Below are 21,564 nucleotides of genomic sequence, written 5' to 3'. Positions count from 1 at the left end.
TCTGCCTTCAGCTCAGGTCATAATCCCAGGGTTTTAGGATTGAGCCTCACACTGGGCTCCTGGCTCGGTGGGGAGCCTGCTTCTCTCTCTGCCCCTCCCCCATGCTCATGCTCTCTCTCTGTCAAATAAATAAATAAAAATCTTTAAAAAACAAAATAGGGAATATAAAATTGTGCCTCTGAAGTGATATTTTGGATACATTGGCGTAAGTTAAAATACATTATTAAAATCCGTTTCGCCTATGCATTTACTGCTTTTCGAACATGGCGGCTAGAACATTTGAACTCGGACATGTGGCCAGTGGCGCATTCTGCCGGAAGGTACTGTCACACCCTCGGATCTGCGGCCACAAGTCACAGTGTGTCACTTGTGTTTTGCCTTTGCAGATCGCAGCTGCTCAGCCAGTCTGTCGTCACGGTGATAGGTGGTGAGGAGCATTTTGAGGACTATGGCGAGGGCAGCGAGGCGGAGCTGTCCCTGGAGACCCTCTGCAACGGGGAGCATGGCTGCAGAGACCCCACTTTCCCTACCCCCAGGTAACGCAGCCTTTCACCGCTGGGGTGTGTGTGCATGTATGGACGTGTGTACGTGTGTGTGTGTCTGTATGTGTTAGGAGGGAGGGAGGATGGGAGGAGAGAACACTTCAGTTATGTAATATAGCGTAGTTACCACGTTTTACATTCAGTCTCTTGTAGCTGCAAGTTTGTGCCCTTTGGTCAGCCTCTGCGGGCGGCTTTAGCATCAGAAATGATGTCTTTCACTTCATCTCCTTCTAATGGTCTGGGGAGTTCTGGCTGCCTGAGCTGAAGGGTGAGGCCTTCACTCATGGGACTGGGTCCTCCCAGATTGCCTTCCTCTTAGGGCTTCGCTCATGTCCACATGAGGGGCCTGTGCACCTGGCCGCCTGTCACTGGTGACTGGCCCATCTGAGGCCATTCCTGCCCCTACAGGCGAAACTCCTGCCCGGTTCAGCAGCCGGTGTGTGACAGTCGCCTCTCCCCTTGGTGGCCCGCTCTCGAAACCCTCCCCCTTTGCTGACAGCAGAAGCCGAGTATCTCTGAACCCGCATCTGCGAGACCCTTCCTTTCCACAGACGGTTGCCTGCCCCAGAGGACCCACTGGCCTGGGAGAGGGCCTCTGTGGCAAGTCTCTGGGAGTTGGTGTGAGTGACATGCGTGAGTGCTTTTAGCAGCTTTCCTTCTTGGTGCTGTCGACGCGGAGGCGAGGCCTGGGGGCAGCTACACTTGTGTCTGTCCAGCTTGGTAGTCTTCCTTGTCTGCTTAGTCTGTGCCTCTCATGCGGTCTCTCACGTTTTCTGTCTCAGGTGGGACTTCCACACCACCAGTGACATTTCCCCTCAGCCTGTCCTTACGTGGAACCTCCACCTGGGCTTGCAAAAGCTGGCAGGCCCTAACACCCCAGGGACACAGCCGCCTCTCTGCCTTCATCTTCCTGCAGCAGGCGCCCACCAGTGCCCTGAAGGTCCACTGAGACTAGGTCACAGCGAGGCAAATAGAATCCCGAGTTTCTAACGAAGGTCCAAATGACGACAGAGTTAATTAACGCTGACGCCTCACGCATGCACCATGTCTGAGGCTGCTGGGACTTCAGAGCGGTTACTGAAGTAGCTCAGTCCCGGAACTGAGACCCCCCTCGTGCTTTGCCCTCCTGTTGATGTGTTTTGGACAAAGGAGAAAGTAGTATGTCCAGCAATTTACTTGTTAGAGAAGCTTTTTTGTTTTACGATGAAGCCCGTGGGCCACACCTATTTCCTCTAAGCACCTGACCAGGAAGGAGCAGGTGTGTGGCCAGGTACCCTGCTGCTCGAGCTGGTGCGTGTCACCAGGCCTGGAGGTGATGTTGAGGGAGGTGGGCTCCCGGCAGTTGAAGGAAAGAGCCAGAATCCCGCACAGCCGGGCACCTGACAGCATGCTTCTGTCCAGCCCCTCCGGGGAGTGGCAGACAGCCTGGGGTGCGCACTGTGTCCTGAGCGGACACTTCTCGTCTCTCTAGCACCGACCCGCTGGCCGCGAAGCTGCACTGCATCCTCACTGACGAGGCTTTTGAGTTTTACTGTAGCCAGTGCCACAAGCAGATCAACCGCCTCGAGGATCTTTCTGCTCGCCTGAATGATCTTGAACAGAATAGGTAACGGTCTGATGCCTGGCCGTGCTCTTTGTTCACGCGGAGGGAGAGTCTAGGTCGCTGCACTCCGGCCGGTGGCTCTGGCCACGGGTGCCACTGCCGCCGAAAGACGAGTGTGCCGGCAGCGGGACTCTTCCTCCGCCCTGCCCCCCGGCCCCGCATGAGCTGAGCCTGTGTCTGGTGCCCTCTGCCCTCCTCGCTCTGTGTGCATGCCTCCGTCCAAGCCACCGCTTCTGGTCCCACAGGAGCAAGCTGGCTTCACGCACTGTGTCCCTTGTGAGGAAATCCAGTGTGTGAAAGTGTGTCTGCGCCTGGAAGGAGATACTCTCCTCATTTTACTGCAAGATTTCCTTAACTGAGAGTCACATGAAAGGGCTTTGTGAAATTTAAAGTAACATTTGGTCCTTAGAAACTAATTTGTCGAGGTCCGTGGGTGGCTTCGTTTGTTGAGCATCTGACTCCTGAATCTGGCAAGGGTCATGATCTCAGGATTGGGAGATCGAGCCCCACGTCAGGCTCCACAGTCTGCATGGGGTCTGCTTGGGATTCTCTCTCTCCCTCTCTCTGCCCCTTCCACAGCTCATGCCCTCTGGCTCTCCAAAAAACCCCAAAAAACAGATTTGTAAACAGCTTTCAGGAGTGTATGTTTAAATCACGTGAGCCTTTTCATGAGCCTTCTTTTTTTTTTTTTTTTTTTTTTTAAGATTTTTTATTTTTACGGCCTCTCTACAGCCAACTGGGGCTCAGACTCTTAACCCCAAGATCAAGAGTCACATGCTCTGCTGACTGAGCCAGTCACGTGTCCCTGGGACCCTTTTCTGTAAGGCTGCCTCAGACTCTATTACCAGAATACCCAGCTTTGCTACCCTGTTTTTCGATGGGTACCCAGGAGCCAGCATGTGCCTGTTGCCCCCGGCCTTGGTCGGTCCCCATTCTGTCCCTCTTCCCCGTCTCCCAGTTCTGGGTTGTGTCTGAGTGTTTGCCTGCCTCTCCGTCCTCCATCCCCAACCCTACTCAGGTCAGCGCTCCAGAAGGAGACGGTTCCTTTTGCTGGCTCCCCACAGCTTGATACGCTCCACTTAAAGAGACTGGGTCCGAGGGGTGTGTCCGTGTGTCCGTGTTCACGTGTCTGAGCGTGTCGTTGATGTAGCTTCTTGTGTGGCTGGCTCCGTGCCACGCAGCGCCAGCCTGGCAGAGGGGGTGCGGGCCACGGAGAACGCACACGCTGGCCAGGCCAGGATGCTAGGTGCTGATCAGGGCTGTGTGCTCCCGGGTGGCAGTCTGGAGTGGCTTCCTGGAAGAGGGGCCTGGTGCTGCTGCAGATTACAGAATGTGTGGCAAAAAGGCCAGCCATCCTGACGGTTTCAGTGTGTTTGGAGGAGTTGTCTTTTGCAGACTGCTCCCCTGTCTTGAGGAGCCTGTGGCCAAGGCCAGCTCAGGCTTCCTGGTGGGTCGCTGTGGCCGGCAGCCCGGCTGTACCCATGGACCTGCCTGTTTTCCGGTGGAGCCGCTTTGGTGTCTTCAGCCCCTTTCTCGGGTTCTGGGTGACACCCGCAACACAGGCTGCAGCCCAGCACATGCCCAGTCAAGTGGCGAAGATTCTGTGTGGCCATTTGGCAGCTTCCCGAGGGGGTCTGGGGGGTCCCGGTGGTACTGACAGCACCTAGCCTTCTGGGGGACTTCAGAGACCTGCTGGCCTCTATCATAGGGAAAACCATTCTTTCACTTCACGTAGCGTGTGTTTAGCTGGGTGTGCTCCGGGAAGGTCCCTCCAGCTGGCCTCCCATACAGAGACCTGCTGTCCTGCTGTTGTGGGTTCGAGTACAGGAATGCCTTGTCTGTGTTTGAGGGTCAGCACAAAGATGTGGGTCCGGTCTCTCGTTTCTGGAGTGGTCTTTTCTGTGCTGAGAACCTGCTTCAGCACGGCCACAGTTCCCTCTGTCAGGGCTTTTGAGGGGGAGCCTGAGGTACAGCCCCATGCAGCTGGCAAGTTCTGTGGGGCCTTGTGCCCAGTCTCAGCCATTCTCCGGGGAAGACCCAGTCAAGGTCGGTCATGTGCCATTAAAGTCGTCACTGGAGCCACAACACAGCTGTGGGAAAATTTAACCCCAACACTGAAGTGAAGAAGACCAAAATCTTGCTTGTTGGTTTCCATGGAATTGTCATGAAATCAAAGTGCTTGGTTTTGGTTTGTGGATGGTAAAAGGTGATTCAGTCCCAACTGTGTCTGGAAGCTTTGAAGTCAAACGTATTTTTCTTTCTTTCTTTCCTTCCTTCCTTTCTTTTTAAGATTTTATTTATTTGAGAGAGAATGAGAGTGAGCACAAGCAAGGGGAACAGCAGAGGGAGAAGCAGGCTCCCCGCTGAGCCGGGAGCCCGATGTGGGGCTCAATCCCAGGACCCTGCGATCATGGCCTGAGCTGAAGGCAGAGGCCTAACCACTGAGCCTCCCAGGCGCCCCTGTCAAATATATTTTCTACTCACTGAACCTCAGAACATGCTTATCTATAGTGCCGATTCTGTTTTCCAGATACCTGGGAGCCTCTATGAAAAGATTTGTTTTGTAAAAATTAGTAAGAATATTAAGAAATCAAGAGTATAAAGCCTATTTTCAAATTACAAACCTCAAAACCGGACTGGCGGTGCAGTCTGTGCGAGGTCGCTATGTACCCTGACTCCTGTGACACTCAGAGGAAGTTGGCCAGGAGAGGGGAGCACACAGTGGTTCACACGAGGAGCTTTTTTTTTTTTTAAAAGATTTTATTTATTTACTTGACAGAGAGAGAGATCACAAGTAGATGGAGAGGCAGGCAGAGAGAGAGAGAGAGGGAGGCAGGCTCCCTGCCGAGCAGAGAGCCCGATGCGGGACTCCATCCCAGGACCCTGAGATCATGACCTGAGCCGAAGGCAGCGGCTTAACCCACTGAACCACCCAGGCGCCCATCACATGAGGAGCTTTAACGAGGAGGAACCGCACGTGGGGACTGTGACGAGACGTCGGCCGCTGAGAGTGAAGGGGGCTCGCCCCAACAACGGTTCTGAGGGGCAGCTGCCGCCAGCGGGGGGGCTCAGCTGCTCCCCAAACCGGGGGACTTGTCTGGAGTTTACCTTCTGGAACGTGGTGGAAGTCTGCCCTCTGGCTGCCAGAAGGCCTCACGAGGAAGGGCCTCAGCAGAGGCGCTCTGAGAGGGAACTCCCGGTGGAGCTGAGAGGATGCCGCTGCGCGGGATCTGGGCCCGGATGGACCAGATGTCCCTAGGACAAGAGGACAGGTAGACACGTGGACATGTGGGAGCCCTCCAGCACCCTCTACTGGTAGAAACTGCAGAGGAATAATTGGTGAGGGGCCCAGATCATTTCTACAGAGCAAGTAGGAGGGAGTCGAGGTGGGAGGCCGCATAGCTGACTCCGCTGGGCCGTCCCTGGCCTGGGCCACGAGGGAGTCGCAGTGTGTGTGAGAGTTCCGGCTGAAGGGAGGCGCACCACGGCTGGTTCTGGTGCCGGAGGGAGAGCTGCCGCTCGTGGGCCGGCCCGTGGCGTAGCAGTCGCGTTGGAGAAGAAAACTAGGGGACGCCTGGCTGGCTCAGTGGGTGAGGCGTCTGCCTTCGGCTCAGGTCACCGTCTCAGGTCCCGGATGTGTCCCACATGGGGCTCCCTCCCTGCTCAGCAGAGTCTGCTTCTCCTTCTCCCTCTGCCCCATGCTGTCTCACCCAAGCTCACTATCTGTCTCTCTCGAAAATAAGTAAGTAAAATCTTAAAACAACAACAACTCTGGACTTCAGAAGTGAGCGGTAAGGTAAGTTCAGCCCTTTGGGCCACTGCAGATGTTCTGTTTGCCAGACAACACATGGTTGACCGTACTTACTGCCTGGAAGTGGCCGCAGAAGGGGCCTCCAGGTCGCCGCCGGGCAGGATTTTGGACCCTGTGGTTTCACTGCCTGAGTCAAAGCTTGATGACAGAACTTTCCTGTCACCAACAGGCCTGTGTACCGTTTCGTGTGGAGGCTGCTGATGGCCACGCGATGGGTGGGGGTGCATTTGGGGCGTGGCAGCGGTCGGCAGCTCAGACCCAGCACGGTGGCGGTGGCGGGTGGGTGCGGTGCTGGACTCAGCTTCTGAGCTGAGGTCTGGTCGTGGTTCCGTCCGGGGTTTCTGTGGGAGTAGAGTAATGTGACTTGCCTTGGCCTTGGCGAGGCCCCGAGATTGCTCCCGTGTCCCCGAGTGCTTTGCTGAGCAGGCCTTTCTGTGCATGGTGTTGGCCTTGGGGGCAGGCCCTGCCTGCCTGTGAACATGCACCCCACCCCGTATCTCTTCAGCCTGAGTTTCCTGTTTCCTCCCATTCCTCCCCGTCTGTTCTCTGACATGATTTTCCTGTTTATTTTGATTTTGCACAGTCCAGCGAAGCGGCTCTCCAGCAGGAAGGTGGCAAGGTAGGAGACCTTCGTTATTCACTGAGATGTCCTTCAGAGATTTATCACTGACCACAGCTCTTTACAAACGTGTTTGGAAGTACCATTCTCCAGGGTACTTTCTGACACCTTTGGAAGTCACTTGTCGCGGTTGGGACTGAAAATAATTCTCAGGGGTGAGTTCTGAAAAGAATCGCCGCCACTGTGAGCAGTCCCTGGCCTGCAGTGGGGAGGTTTGTGCTGGAGGCTTCTGGCGTGGCGCCCTTCTTACCGCGTCTTCGCTGTGAGGTCCGGGCCGGGCTCGGGCGTCCCCAGGTGTCTGCTGTCCACTAGCCCACGGTAGCATCTGCAAGGGTCATGGCGGAGCCCAGGTCTGGGTTCTGGGTCGGCCTCCTCCAGTGGCTCTGCTCCTCCCCGGCTCTCCAGGCTGAGGGCGAGGACATATGCCTAACACCGCGTTTCTGAAGAACACGCGCTTGTGGCCATTTCCACACCTTCCAGCTGGGGTCCACCTGTTGGGTTCCTGCAGGGAGAGACGGCGGCAGCGGGTACCTGCCCCGCCAGGCTGGCTCTGGGGACGGTTTCCGCAGGGCTTGTCCGGTGACCACGTCCTTCACAGGACGCCGCAGGACGCTCACTTATGTCCTTTCTCAGACATGTCTTCTTCCGGAGGCAGTGATGGCTGTGGTATCGCTGCTGGTCCGCCTTCTCACTGTGCCCCTGTGCCCCTGCGCCCCTGCACAGAGCACCCCCCGGCCCTGCGGCCCCTGCGTGTGCGCCAGGACTTGTTTGCCCGCTTGTCGCTTTGCGCCCGGATCCTTCTTAATGTTTCTCATCTACGTTCTTGTCCGCTCATCGTCTTACTCCTCCTTAAGAAAAGGGGTGCCCCGGAGATAAAATTTTTTAAAGATTTTATTTTTTTGAGAGAGAGTAAGAACACGAGCAGGGTGAGGGACAGAGAAGCAGGCTCCCCACTGAGCAGGGAACCCGATGCGGGGCTCAATCCCAGGACCCCAAGATCATCACCTGAGCCAAAGGCAGAGGCTTAAGCCACTGAGCCCCCCCAGGCGCCCTGGAGATCCATTTCTGAGACCTTGCTGGGTGCTTTCCTCCCATCTTTTGGCTTGGTGTAGAATTATAGCTTGCGAACCCCTCCCGTTCCGAGACTCTGCAGGAACTGCTCAACACCTTCCAGCACTAGGGCTGCTGCCTGGACCCTGAGGTTTGCTGGTTATCTCTGTGACCTTTTCTCCAGAAGCTTTTCACATGTCTTCTCTGCCCCTGAAGTTCAGAGTCTCTACGATGAGTCTTGTGAGTCCTTCTTCCCATTAATTATGGTGGGCAGACCGACAGATCGTTTCTACCCTTCGTCCCGGGAACCTTTCTCGAGCTGTTGATAGGGTTGTCTGTCCCCCATCCTTCCTGCGGAACCCCTGGGTGTGGCCTTGACCACCTCATCCTTGCTTCCCCCACACCGGTCCACTCTGGCCCCTCCTTTGACGAGCCACAAGCTTTTTCTCCTCATCTCTTCCCTGTGTCCTTGTCTGTCTTGTTCAAGTTCTTGCTCACGGCTGCTGGCGGGTGTGTGGTGTGGACAGTCTCGCTGCCTTCTGGTTTCCCAGAGAGGAATCGGACCTGGTTGTTGGCCTTCGGGGATCCGTGCTGGGCTATGGGTGGGTGTGCGTGCCGTTTGTGGGCCCCCCTCTGTGAGCTGTGGTCTCGAACCCTCCCGTGCGGTCTCAGGTGGTGGCTGCAGCCCTCCTGCCCCTTCCCTACACCTCCTCTCTTGTGTGTGGCGTGTGAGCCTCCTGCTGATCTCTGTAGTCCTAGGGACTTAGGACCCAGCAGACATGAAGGTCACCCACCCTCCTCTGCACTCGTTCTCACCAGCCCCCTTGTAGAGGGCATCGGACTCCAGGGAACATGATGTTTGTTCCAGACCCCACAGGGATTACACGTTTGGCATTGCTTGCCTCCTCCCCCCACCCGTGTTTCACCCCACAGACACTACAGGGGCTGAGACGAGGGAAGGTAAGAACCTCCGCCCATCCTCCCACATCGAGGTTGTGGCCGGGCAGTGTGGCCCCGGGGCCGTGCTGCCTCAGCTGTTGGGGTGCGTCTGCCTGCTCCTTGGAAACAGCCTCTGAGAATGTGAGCTCCCCTTCGCAGAGACACTTTGGCGTGAGAAAGCCCGGTCCGTAGGTGTCTGTAGTTACGGTTCACACACAGCCTGACCACACGCACGCGCGCACGCGCACACGCGCACACGCACAGATGGTTGTGATCTGCTGCCATGTTGCACTTAAAACCGGCACTAGAATTCTAAGTAAACTCAAAATACTTGGTACTTTACTCTTCACGGTGACTCAGGCCTTTGTACACAGCCCTGTCATAGGACCGTGGGGTTCGGAACCACCGGCTCTGGCCTCCGTGACCTGGCTGTGTGCTTACCGCACATGGGCGTGGCTGTGGGGTCAGCCTGCATGTGAGGACCTGGAGGCAGCTGCACAGAGCTGGCCTCAGGCCAGGCGGGGTAAGGGCAGTGCCAGTGGGACTGCCACAGGGCAGAGGGCATTCTTGGTGCGTCACACATCTCCCATGGCACCTTCTCCTGCTGGGTTTCCTGAGGGAGGGTGGGTTGACGTGAAAGAGGCGCTCCCCCTCAGCAGTGCCCGAAGTGGCCACATGCTAGCTGCCCCCTTCCTGTCCCGTGTCCAGCCCTTGGGAGGCCGTGAGCTTCTGGAAGCTCAGGATGGGGTGACGGGTCAGACTGTGGCTCCTCTGCAGGGTGGTCTCTGGTGCCCCAGCACTGATGTTAGGAGCTCTTGGTGGGGCCAAAATCATGGGTGTTTGAAACAGCCACTGGACAGAAACAGGATGACTCTTTGGGTTCAGTCCACCCGGGACACATTCAGGGGTAAAGACGGCTGCCTTTTTTTTCCCCTTTGAACATTTCTGGAAGAAATTTGAGGAATGTACAAGCTCAGTCAATACCAAAAAGAAAACAGAACTTCATACATTTAGTAACAATTTTCATGTGATGGACATCTTCTGTGTAATTTTAATAGTGTTTTACTGAATTCTTACTCTGCTTTACATCTTTCACAGGAGCTGTTTCTGTGTATAATCTCATTGACGACTCATCCTAGCTTGTGACCCCCAGTCTCATGGGAAAGTAGGGCTCAGGGAGGAGGAGCGGCTGTGTCAAAGACACACAGCTCTGAACATCAGGCTGCTCAGTTTGGAGCCTTGGTCACCACAGGGGGACACGCTGCTGGCAGGCTAGGCCAGTGCTGAGAGCTTTAAGTGCAGCTGGATGAGAGCTGCTAGAGTGTCCGCCAACAAGACTCTAGGGGGACTGCACACATGTGTTTGCTGACCACCTGCTAGGGGGCCAGGGGCTGAGGAGCCAAGGCAGGAGTTCTGAGGGCGTTGAGGGGGTTTTCACAGGCCCATGGGAGCTCTTGATGTGGTTCAGGGGGATAGGGGCCCTGTGGCCTGTGGTGTTGGGCCCTTGGACCTGTAGCCGCAGAGGACGGTTGGGTCTGTGCACCTTCCCAGGCTCGACCCCTGAGAAACCCTGGGTGAGACCCTGGTCTCTCCCTGTCCCTGCCACGAGGCGTAGGTTTGAACATGTGGGTGACGCTGCATCTGGAAGTCAGGATCCTGAAGTAATGTTGCACGGGCCCATGGCAGAAGAGGAGATGATTTCCTATCACAGGGGAACGAAGTCGTTTTTTATTACTGAGGACAAAGTACCTTCACCCATTTGTTGCCAGGGAAGGAGGCTGAGAGGTCGGGTTCCAGAGAGCAGCGGGGACTCTTTCTGACCCTTGGGCAGCAGCGTCCTGCCAGGACCCTGCTGGCAGAGACCTGGGCCCGCGCTGTGGGTTCTGGTTCTCAGATGGGCCTGGAAACCCCCATGTTTCCAGAACTCGTGATTGCGCCTCTCGCCGCTCTGCTGGAGGTCCTTCTTTGGACTGGCCTCTTGTTTCTTCTCTTCAGGAACCTGCACCAGTCAGCGGCCCTGACCATGGACACCCTGCAGGACCCCGCCCCAGACCCAGTGGAGTGCATGGAGGAGGACATTGCAGATAAGGTGGGCCCCAGGGTGCAGGCTGGAGGGAGGGCCCCTACTGAGAACAGCCAGGTCTCGGGGCACTTGGGGGGCTGCCGCGTCAGGGTGCAGACCACAGGGGGTGATGGCTTGGCCGAGGGGCAGTGGTGGTGCCATCAGGGGTGACTAGCTCCTCCGCCAGTCCTGGCATTGTCCAGTGGCCAGGGGTGGAAGGGGACATTTCCTGCTGTGTGTGGAGAGGGAGTTGAGAGGTCAGATGTCGCCTTTATTTGTCTGTGGGCCCATCCAGGCGCACTGACGCTCAGAGGCACCCTTCACCTGGCCCCTGAAGGCAGGCTCTTAGGGTTTCAGGTGGTAATCACAGAGCCAGACTACTATGGACTCGCAGTTCCCAGAGAGGCTGTGTGGGGTGCGTTCCTTGGGGTAGGGCGACTTCGCTGTGGAAGCAACCTCAAGCTTCCCGAGGGCCTGCTCAGCAGGAGATGAGAAGGGGTGGGAGTACACCCCTACCTCCTCCCGTCCCCCGTGCTCACTCCGTCCCGTTCCCCCCGTGCTCTCTCCCTCTCATCCCCCCCATGCTCACCTTCTCCTGTTCCCACCCCACCCCCATGCCCACCTCCTCCATGAACAAGGTGGACCCAGCTCTGGCCTAGTGGACACTGCCGCCTAAACAGTGGGCTGGGAATGCAGGCTATCTTGCCTCTGGACTCTGAGGCCACTCTGTCACTCCCAAGGTTGTCTTCCTGGAGAAGCGGGTGTCGGAGCTGGAGAAGGACACAGCTGCCAACGGGGAGCAGCACAGCCGGCTGAGGCAGGAGAACCTCCAGCTTGTGCACAGGTGAGGCAGGAGGGTCTCTGTGGTCGTGGTCACCTGTCCGTGTGATAGCCTGGCCCTCGCGGCCCTCTGCATCTCCCAGAGCAGGGTCTCCGCTGCCACAGGTGCGGCTCCCATCTGGAGCTGCCCCTCCGCTGGCTGCTGGGAGCCAGCTCGGGGCACCTCCAAGTCTCCTCAGGCCACAGAGGAAAGAGCAAGGGGAGGCGCCTATCCAGCTCTCAGGCCCGGCGAGGCTGGCAGCCACACCACCCGCACCGAGCACATGGTAGAGGCCGGCCTCCTAGTTGGCAGAGGCCGCCTGGAGAGGGGGGACTGGGACCCTCTGATGTGGGCCCCAGCTCTTGTCCCTGATCCTGAGAACCCATCGTGACTCTGACGTGCCAGAGTTGGGCTTATTGCTCCATGCTGATGGCTGTGTTTGAGGCTTGGGCGTCCTCCCCTTTCCCTCTACTGTGTCCTGCGGGCCACCACGCCTGCTGTCAGAGCCAACAGGTGGGGACAGCGAGGGTGGGGCCTCTAGAGCCCCCTTCTCCTGGGTGTGGGCCCGGCCCTGGAAGCATGCGGGTCCTTGCAGGCTCTTGGCAGCAGAGGTGGAAGTACAGTGGCAGCTTCAGAGCGACAGGACACACAGCCTGGCCCAGTTGGGCCCCGTGCTGAGGAGGCAGTGCGTCACTGAGGGAGAGGCATGACCTACCCCCGCACACCTTTCCGTGTCACGGACCGGCTTGTGCCGCACATACCCAGCTGAAGGCAGCATGTTTCCAGGCAGCATAGGGGCTTGGCTCAGGAGTTGCCGCTCTCTGGGCTGTGTGGGCATGCAGCTGGGTATGCGGGGATGTGGATGGAGGGTGGAGCGGCCCCAGGGGCGTGAAGGAGGATCAGTGCTGCACTCCGTGACTCCAGGCAAGGACCCTTCCCCTCGCAGCCTCCGCAGGCTTGCCCCCGACCCGGGCAGCAGGGCTGGTCACAGGCCCCATGCGCTCACTCGACTCCTGCCGTGACGCTTTATCCTGGATGGCACGCGCTTTCCTGACCTCGCTCTGGTGTCGGGCCGGCAGTCTGCTCTTTGGAGGCTGGGGGTTCGAGTAGGTCGTTACTCCAGGTGCCCCCCGCACGCCACTAGCACAGTTGCAGCAGGTCCTCTGTGCAGCCAAGAGCCTGGGCTGGACCCTGCACCCGGCCCAGGCTCCCCCAGCAGAGCTGGCCCGCGTGGTCCTGCTGCCCAGCTGAGGGTGGGCCGGGCGTGCTCGCGGAGGGGCTCCGGGGATGTTTGTCTCCCTGCCTGTCCGTATCCAGGAAAACCTGGCTGGGCCAGGCTGCCTGGTGAGGCTCTGTCTGATCTGACGGCCCTACCAGTTACCTACGTATGGAGTGGAAAGTCCACGGCCTTTGCCCGACGGCCTGCCGTGTCCAAGCCTATGGGTGTTTCTTGGGCTGTTTCCTGAGCTCTCCTAAAAACATGTTTCTGCTGCTTCTTGAGGGTTCCTCATGTTCACAGTGTCTCTAGCCTGCTGCATGGCTGCTGCCCCTTTACCGGCGTCCCAGCGGTCCCACATGGGTTCTCGGGCTTGTGGTTTGTTCATCTGATTGTTTTAACATGACTGATTTTGGAGGGAGGGAGAGAGCCCGAGTGTGCATGAGCAGGGGTGCAGCCGAGAGAGAATGGTCAAGGCGGCTCCTCACCGACTGCAGAGCCCGATGTGGGGCTCCATCCCAGGACCCTGAGCTCACGATGGAGCCGCATCCCAGAGTCCGACACCTCACCAGCTGGGCCCCCAGGCGCCCCCCCCCCCCGCCGTGCTTGGCTTCTTGCTTTCTGGATCCTGTGTTTTCCTCTTCTCTGGCTCGTTCGTTGTCTGTGGAGGGCATCCCCGACGGTTCCCTGGGGAGAGCGCAGAAGAGCGGGCTCTGCCAGTCCGCATGTGTCTGCAGTGTGTCACCCACGGAGGGTGGGGCTGCGTCTGCAGCCACAGCAGGAAGTTGGCAGGTGGGCGCCAGTGCCCTCTGTGGGGTCTGGGCTCTCACCTGGGACGCTGGGAAGGCCCCCCATTTCCTGTGATGGCACAGGATTCCAACCTTTAAATCTCCGAGATACCCCGCAGCTTCAGGAAGGTCTTCAGAATTACTTCTCTGTACGTTTTGTTCTATCTCCTTATCTCTCTGAACGTCTGTTCATCAAATGTGTTAGACCTTATGGAAGTTTCTTCTCATTTTCTTTACTTTCCTGTTCTCTAATTCTGCCATTTCCCTCTTTTTAAGCAGGTTCCACACCCAGTGTGGAGCCCAACATAGGGCTTGATCTCACAACCTGGGCTTAGCTCAAGGGTTGTGGATGCTGAGCTGACTAAGCTGCCCAGGCACCGATTTTCCTCTTTTTATTTTTATTATTTTTTTAAGATTTTATTTATTTATCTGTCAGAGAGAGCGTGCGCAAGCAGGCACGGGGGCAGGCAGAGGCAGAGAGAGAAGCAGGCTCTCTGCTGAAGGAGGAGCCCGACGTGGGGCTGATGCGGGGCTCGAGCCCAAGAGCCTGGGATCAGGACCTGAGCTGAAGGCAGCAGCTTAACTGACTGAGCCTGCCAGGTGTCCCCATTTTCCTCTTTTGAAAAATGTGATATTCTTGGTCTTCTCTTTCAACAATTTGAATTTTCTTATTTATTTATTTAAACGTGTGTTTGCTTTTGTTTCTTTTCTCCACTTTGCAGATTTTTTTTCTCCCAAAGATTTCACTCACTGATCTGACACAGAGAGACACAGCGAGAGGGGGAACACAAGCAGGGGGAACGGGAGAGGGAGAAGCAGACTCCAGTGAGCAGGGAGCCCAATGCGGGGCTCCATCCCAGGACCCTGGGGTCATGACCTGACTTGAAGGCAAGCGCCCGACAGCTGAGCCCCCAGGCGCCCTCTCTTACTGAATTTTTTCTGACTTCAGATGTTCTGCTCCTGTTCCCTGTGGGGCAGGTCACACACTCTGAGGTGTGAATTATAGGGCTTTCTCCTGCGTGAGGTGTGTTTTCTCTGATGGTTTTGGCTGCTTTTGTGTCGACACCTTTCGTATGGAGTCTGTGATCTCTGGCACTCTGTTCACTCTTAGGTGTGAGGCACCAGAAAGAGGTTGAGAAGCCCTGTGTGCATGGAGGTGTGGGCTCTGTGGGCAGGGACTGGAGCCCTTCTCTTTGGGGTGGTCAGTCCCTGTGTCCTGTGGCTGCCTGTGGGGATCTGGTAGGCACCAGGGTCAGGGCCCCCACAAGAACATTCCCTTTGTCCTCATGTCCTCGCTAACACATCCCCTTGCCTCTGCCATGGGCGACCTGGGATGCCACCTGCAGGGTCAGTGCGGGCTCCTCCGGGGACCTGGTAGCACCTGGTGGACTTGTGCCACTGGGAAGGCTCCTGCCCGCACGCTGGGATGGGGGATGCACTGCCCAAAAGCGACAGAGACTCTGGTTCTGAGGCCCTGGGTGCAGGTGTGGGAAGCAGAGGCTGTCTTGGCGGGCACGTCCTCTGCTTCAGAACTGCCCTTGGCCAGACCTGTGGGGGAGTCTCTGCTGCCCCTCCTGCAGGGGGGCCCTGGTGCAGGGAGCAGAAGGCCTCTTACCTTCGCCCCTTTGCCTTCGCAGAGCCAATGCCCTCGAGGAGCAGCTGAAGGAGCAGGAGCTGCGAGCCTGCGAGGTGGCGCTGGAGGAGGCACGGCGGCACCGGGAGCTCGTGTGCAAGATGGAGCGAGAGCGGAGCATCGAGGTGGAGAGCCTGCAGGCCAGGTGGGCTGCCGCCCGGGGAGGGAGCGGACTGCGGAGGCCGGGGAGGATCCACACGAGGAAAGCTGTGAACCACACTCAGGCTCAGAATTCGCGGACAGACCCTACCCGGTGTCCTGTGGAGTCTGTCCTTCGTCCTTTTTGAGGCTGGTGGGGTCCCCTTCTGCTTATCTGGAGGTGGTAGCCTTCAAGAGTCCGGAGAAGCGGGGAAGAGAAGCTGGGGGAGCATGCCCTGCGGGGAGCACACACAGAGAGCGAGAGACCACCAGCTGCCCCCACGCAGGTTGCCGCCCCCCCCCCAGGGCTTCCTTCTGTCGTGGGACGGGGCCCAGACGGCTCCCAGTGAAGAGTGGTTGAAGAGGCCGCCTGAGGGCTCTCAGAGCGCCTCCCTGAGGACCGTGAGGGGTTTTGGTCACTGAGCCAGAGCCACTTTGAGAACTGGGAGGACTCCAGGGCTTGTGGCCTGCGGTCCTCTCCAGCACCTCAGCCGGGGGTGCGGCCAACTGGGTAGAAGAGGAGTCCTGTGAGGCCTTTTCAAGAGCAGGCCTCCAGGCGGGCTGCAGGAGGGGCTGCGCCCACCATCCGGACGCGAGGCCTCCTCGCCAGCAGACACAGCCAGGCCCGGGCAGCTGGGGGACCTTCTTTCCTGGGCTTCAGCACAGCGTGGCTGTGTGTTCCTTGTCTGTGCGTGCGGGTAGCCTCTCCCCTGGGATTCTGAGCAGGGCAGCAGCTTGGTGGGGAGCGAGGTATACCAGGTGTCGCGAAGCCCTTGGGGAACGGGGCAGGACTCCATGTCACTGCTTCTGAGCAGACCTGCTGCCTGCTCTGTGTGGCTGGATCCGGTCAGCCTCCTGCAGCTACCTGGGGGTGGGGGCGATGGGAGGGGTCAGCGCCCTGAGGTCAGCCCAGCACAAGGGCCTCTCTGGTGTGGCCCCAGTCTAGTGCGGTGCCCAAGAAGACGGTGCGCAGTGCAGATGGCCATGGAAGGCAGCAGGATGGAGAGGACTGTGGAGCGGAGAAGACGCTCCTTGGAGAAGGGGCTAAGTCTGTGGCTGGGATGGGAGTGAGGCCAGAAGGACTTCTCATCATGTCAGAAAGTAGGGAGGTGCTCAGAGAAGCATGGATCTCCGCACGGTGATGGGGCAGCTGACTAGGGCTCCCAGAGGTCAAAGCTGTACCACTTTGAGTAACACACTAATGCTACTACTGGACAACAACCCGGAGCTCCACTCGACGTGAGCCCTGGTGAAGACGTGAGGAGCAGACAAGAGCCTTCCTCACTGAGGGATTCACAGTAATGCGGGGAGATGCTCCCCGGGGCTGGAACGGAGTCCTCCCTCCCCTGGGGCACGGAGCGGGCCCAGTGACCGGCTTCCAGGGGACAGGGAACCAGCGGGAGGAGACACCTGGAAACACACCTTCACCAGATGATCCAGGCCCGAGGCAAGTCGTGTGGACTCGGCACCTGATTGGTGACAAGGGCGCCTCGCCTCTGTGACCCTTCTCATCCCAGAAACACCAGACAAACCCAGTGTGGGGGCATCGGAGCAAACATGGGACGAGAACTGCCCAGAATGACCAAGCTCACAAAGAGCCAAGGAGGTCCTACAGACTGCCACAGACCAGAGGGGCCCAAGAAGATGCGGCGACAGTGCAGTGTGGCCCCGGGGCGGGAAGGGGCACCGGTGGGAAATCAAGTGCAGTGGGTGGTTTGGGAACTAGTGTGTCCCAGTGTGGCTGTGTGGGCAGCAGAGCCACTGCAGCAATGAGTAAATGGCCTGCGGGAAGGGGGCCTGAGCCCACAGGGACCCTGCACTGCGTCTGCAGCTTTTGTGTAAACCCACAAGTGTCCCTAGGCCCAAAGTGTATTTAATGACCATCCTAGTTTAACGAAAAGTTGGGGCTTAGAGTACTTGAGTGATGCGTAAGGTCTGGGGCCTCCTGGGGAGCCTCTGTGGGTCCCTGGGTGACCCGCGGGGTGGCTGTCAGGACAGGGGGCCTCCCTTGCCTCAGTGAGGCACATTTCCTGGGCATGAGGTCCCAGCCTTGTTCTCGTGTCTCAGGCTGCAGCAGCTAGACGAGGAGAATGGGGAGCTGAGGTCCTGCACGCCCTGTCTGAAGGCTAACATTGAGCGCCTGGAGGAGGTGAGCGGTCAACTGGGAGCGCTGAGTGTGTGGGGCCCGGCCCCGAGACAGGTGGGCACACCATCGGCCCGGCTAACGTCAGGGCGCTCCTCTGCCCTCTGCCACTGACGGGTTCTTAGAGTGGGACAGCCCTGGGCCCACGGGCCCCGGGGATAGGGACAAGGACAGCTTGGGTCTGGCCATCACTTTGTTGGAGGGTGTTGGTCCCTGCCTGACGTCCCAGCGTCCCCACAGACGTGGGTCCTTGGGTTCAGAGGTTCAGCTGAGATGGATGTGTGGTTGAATTCAGGGCCCACTTCAGCTAGACCCCTATGCCTGGTCTTGCGGGTGTTCCCTCGAGAGGCCTCTGCCCCCTTCCTCCCCTCCTTGCCAAGGTCCCCTGGGAAGCTGTGAACCCTGAGGACATCCAGGACCACATGGGCTCTGGCTCCTGTGAGCACTTCCTGCAGAGCCGCTGTGGTCCTGCCCCCGCGTCGGTCCTTCCTGCCCTGCCTCCCTTGGAAACCGTCCCTGTGGCCTTTGCAGCCACGCACAGCAGGAGCTCTCCAGGCCCACCCATGCACTCGGTGCCCCGAGTCAGCATGCCCCCAGAGGTGTGTGCACCTCGGTCATGATGGGGTGGCTTAGGGGCCGCCTTTAGGACAGAGCCCAAGGGGCTGAGAGCGCTCAGGAGAGCTGTGCGAATGGGGCAGCTGGTGGGCACGCCACAGCGGACATCCTCCCGCCGCAGGAGAAGCAGAAGTTGCTGGATGAGATCGAAGAGCTGTCCCTGCGGCTCAGTGACGAGCAGGAGAACCGGAGGAAACTGGGGGACAGGCTGAGTCACGAGAGGCACCAGTTCCAGAGGGACAAGGAGGCAACCCAGGAGGTGAGCCTGGCACCCTCTGTGTCCGGAGACCCGAGGCCGGTAACCGGGTCCTGCCGGGCAGGGCTGCTGGGCGGTAGGGGTTTGGGAAGTGTGGCATCGACCTCCTGTTCGGGAAGGGCACTGGGTGCAGCCAAAGATGAGGACGCCGAGGGCTGGCACTTGCTGCCTCGGTGCCTGGAACCCGGCTCACCCGCACTTGCCCGCAGCTGATCGAGGACCTGCGGAAGCAGCTGGAGCACCTTCAGCTCTTCAAGCTGGAGGCGGAGCAGCGGAGGGGCCGCGGCAACAGCGTGGGCCTGCAGGAGTACAACAGCCGCACCCGCGAGAGCGAGCTGGAGCAGGAGGTCCGCCGGCTGAAGCAGGTGCGGCAGAAACTTCCGGGGCCTGGCACGGGGCGGGGAGCATGCGGCGTGGCTGGGGCGCTGAGCCGGAAGCCCCTCTGGCAGGTCCCTGTGCCGGGTCAGCCACAGTAGGGTCCCGGCCACAGGAGTGAGACTGCCGGTGCGCTCCCCACCCAGGATAACCGCACCCTGAAGGAGCAGAATGATGAGCTCAACGGGCAGATCATCAACCTGAGCATCCAGGGTGCCAAGAACCTCTTCTCCACGTCCTTCTCGGAGTCCCTGGCCGCAGAGATCAGCTCCGTCTCCCGAGATGAGGTGAGACCTGGCCCAGCCACATGTGCCACGGTCTGTGCACCAGGCCGGCGCTGACACCACTCTTTCTGCAGCTCATGGATGCGATTCAGAAGCAGGAGGAGATCAACTTCCGGCTGCAGGATTACATTGACCGGATCATTGTGGCCATCATGGAGACCAACCCATCCATCCTGGAGGTCAAATAGAGGCAGGAAGGCCCAGCCTGGTGGGCCCAGGACCCCACCCACACTCAGGAGATGGCCACAGCACGCGCGTGCCTGAGACCAGTGGCTGGGCCGGGGCGCAGTGGTGGGTCTGCAGAGGGAGAAGGAATGGGAGCCCGGGGCTGGGGCCCACACAGGAGAGGGTGGGGCTGGGCTGCTCTCTGCAGAGATGCAGAGACGACGTCTCCAGCTCAGGTGAGCCCTTCTGGGAGCTCCCTCCCATGTGGCAGACCCCACTGCTGCCTGCCCACCAGGGAAGGAAGGGTGCGTCCCCACCAGGGTGGTTCTGCATGGTCTGCTCAGAGGCCGTCACCCGACGGCACGGCGGCCCCAGGACCCTCTTGCTAGACGCGGTGGCATGCGGAGTACAGGCAGCCGAGGCTGTACGTGTCAGGGTCTGGCTAGGAGCTGCGGGGGTCCCAGCTTTCCCGGGGCTGGCTCCCGTCCAGAGGATCACTTCGGTCCAGTGCCAGACCCTCCCGTGGAGGCTGGAGCAGGAGCCTCTCTTCTGAAATCAGGACTTGAGAGTCTCACCATGCGGAGCCTGCTCTCTGGACAGGGTGGGTGTTGCTGGCCTTTGTGACCCCAGGTGCAGGCAGCATCCTAGTGAGAAACCGCCTCCCCGCTGGGGTGGCCCCCCTGGCCTCCTGGAGCAGCCCCTCCCCTGGCAGGTCTCAGCTGCCCTGGGGGAGTCCCGGTTTCCCACGCAGAGTGCACGTTTCCCCTGGGAGTCGAAGTGGCCGCCCTTCCCCAAGCTGGGTTTTGCAGGCGCCAAGCTCTGCTGGTTCTCCCAGCACACGATTAAGAGCGGACAACAGGGCCCTCCCAGCAGCCTGGGGGCTCCGTTAAGGAAATCATTGCCTAGCTCTATGCCCCCCCTGCCAGGCACCGCCCACCACGGGGGCCGCTGGGCCTGCACACAGACGGGCCACTGCTGTGTGCAAGTGTGCGTGAGAGGGCATGTGTGTGTGTGTGCGTCTGCGTGCGCGTGTGTGTGTGTGTTGCCCTGCGTCCCTCCGTCCTCCACGTGGCCCACCTTCTACACTAAGATTTAAGACGTTGCCTCGTATTGTACATTTTGGGGAAAGCCTTGGGTGTAAATCAGTGTAAACTTGGAGGAGAGATTTTTCTATCATGTAGAGTAGGTATTTTTTATAGATTGAAGGTTGATCAATTTTTTAATACTTCCAAGAGAGAAAACTATCTGTGTATACACATAAAATATATATATATATGTATGATAATAAATACTGGAACTCTGCTTTCTGTGCCCAGCCCTGCCCCGGTGACACAGATGTGGGTCTGTCTCTGTCCATCACTCAGTGGTCCCGTAACTGTACATAGGGGCTGCCGGGAGAGGCTTCACAACAGACACCCAGACGTCGACGTGCACAGTGACCCTGTTGCCTTCCCTGGAGAAGGAGTCTTCAGGCAGAGCCGTGGTAGCCTGGATGCTGAAGGGCAAGGCCAGGACAGTCTCGCTGAAGATTAAAGCTATCTATACACGCAGAGACCGGCTTCTTCCTCCATGGGGTCTGCGGGCTGGGTGGGGTGCCCTGGGCCTGGCCTGGCCCTCCAAGGTATCAGGGGGGCTCTGGACCATGTTAGCTCCGTAGGAGAGCTTCTGTTCAAGCTGACCCCTCCCACAGGTCCCAGGCTTGCACCTCCAGTCTGGACCCCCAGCAGAGCTCAGCCAGGGGGCCCTCCTGGGGTGAGGCCGTGTGACAGGGCCTTTGGGGCCTTGGGTGTTCCTGGTGGACACACCAAGTGCAGGCCGGGTTGAGGGGCTGCATCCCAGGTCTGGGGCTTGGTGATGTCCCCAGGACATCATGCACGGTACCCAGACTGAAGGCACAGGCTCAACACAGGGTTTGGCTCAAAGATGAGGAAGGTCAGTCTAGGTGATCGGGCTGGGGGGAGAGTGCAGGTACCACCGTCATCAAGGGCATGCAGTGAGAAGATTCTGTGGGTAAGTGAGCAAATGTAATTTGAAGTGGGAGTTAACCCAAAGCTCACAAAGTCAGTTCTCCAGCCCAAGCGTCCACGAAGCAGCAAACCGTGTGTTTAACACCTCCCTCGCACGGAGCTAGCTGCCTGCACGTCAGAGACACGTGCACCACCTGAGGCTCAGGGAAGGCCAAGGACCCCACCCTCAGCCATCCGGCAGGGCGCTGAAGCGGCTTGAGCCCAGGTATGCTGGCCCATGGGGCCAACAACCTGACGCCGATGGTGAGTGGACACAGCATGGCTTGTGAGCAGGGGCCGCCAAGGTCAGGCCTGGGAGTCCTGGATGCTGTGTGGGATGGCAGTGAGGAGTGAACCTGGGGGGCTGTTGGCGTGTGGACATGCCCAAGGCCAACTTCCTGCCCAGAGCCACCTACCTGCTACTTTCCCAGGGTCTAGAGAGTGTGTGAAGCTCCAGACTCTGGCCTGTGCTCCTGATGCTCAGAGCAGGTAATTCCCT

The 21,564-nt window shown here is 58.8% G+C and overlaps 1 protein-coding gene across 1 annotated transcript in view; it reads left to right on the top strand.

Annotated features, from left to right (window-relative positions):
* The window catches only part of RAB11FIP3 (RAB11 family interacting protein 3), a 77,558-nt gene extending 56,947 nt beyond the window's left edge, over positions 1–20,611 (top strand). Inside the window, exons 5-15 of the mRNA XM_044233972.1 lie at positions 387–536; positions 2,014–2,148; positions 6,540–6,575; positions 10,560–10,653; positions 11,367–11,470; positions 15,088–15,228; positions 17,289–17,370; positions 18,101–18,238; positions 18,445–18,600; positions 18,757–18,897; positions 18,969–20,611. Of these exons, the coding sequence (XP_044089907.1) occupies positions 387–536; positions 2,014–2,148; positions 6,540–6,575; positions 10,560–10,653; positions 11,367–11,470; positions 15,088–15,228; positions 17,289–17,370; positions 18,101–18,238; positions 18,445–18,600; positions 18,757–18,897; positions 18,969–19,082 (1,291 nt within the window). The 3' untranslated portion in view covers positions 19,083–20,611. The remainder of the gene's footprint in view (positions 1–386; positions 537–2,013; positions 2,149–6,539; positions 6,576–10,559; positions 10,654–11,366; positions 11,471–15,087; positions 15,229–17,288; positions 17,371–18,100; positions 18,239–18,444; positions 18,601–18,756; positions 18,898–18,968) is intronic.
* Positions 20,612–21,564: the final 953 nt, after the last annotated feature.

Source organism: Neovison vison, chromosome 14, assembly GCF_020171115.1.
Source record: "Neovison vison isolate M4711 chromosome 14, ASM_NN_V1, whole genome shotgun sequence".
NCBI classification, from domain to species: domain Eukaryota; kingdom Metazoa; phylum Chordata; class Mammalia; order Carnivora; family Mustelidae; genus Neogale; species Neogale vison.
This window is presented reverse-complemented; position numbering and strand designations above follow the sequence as displayed.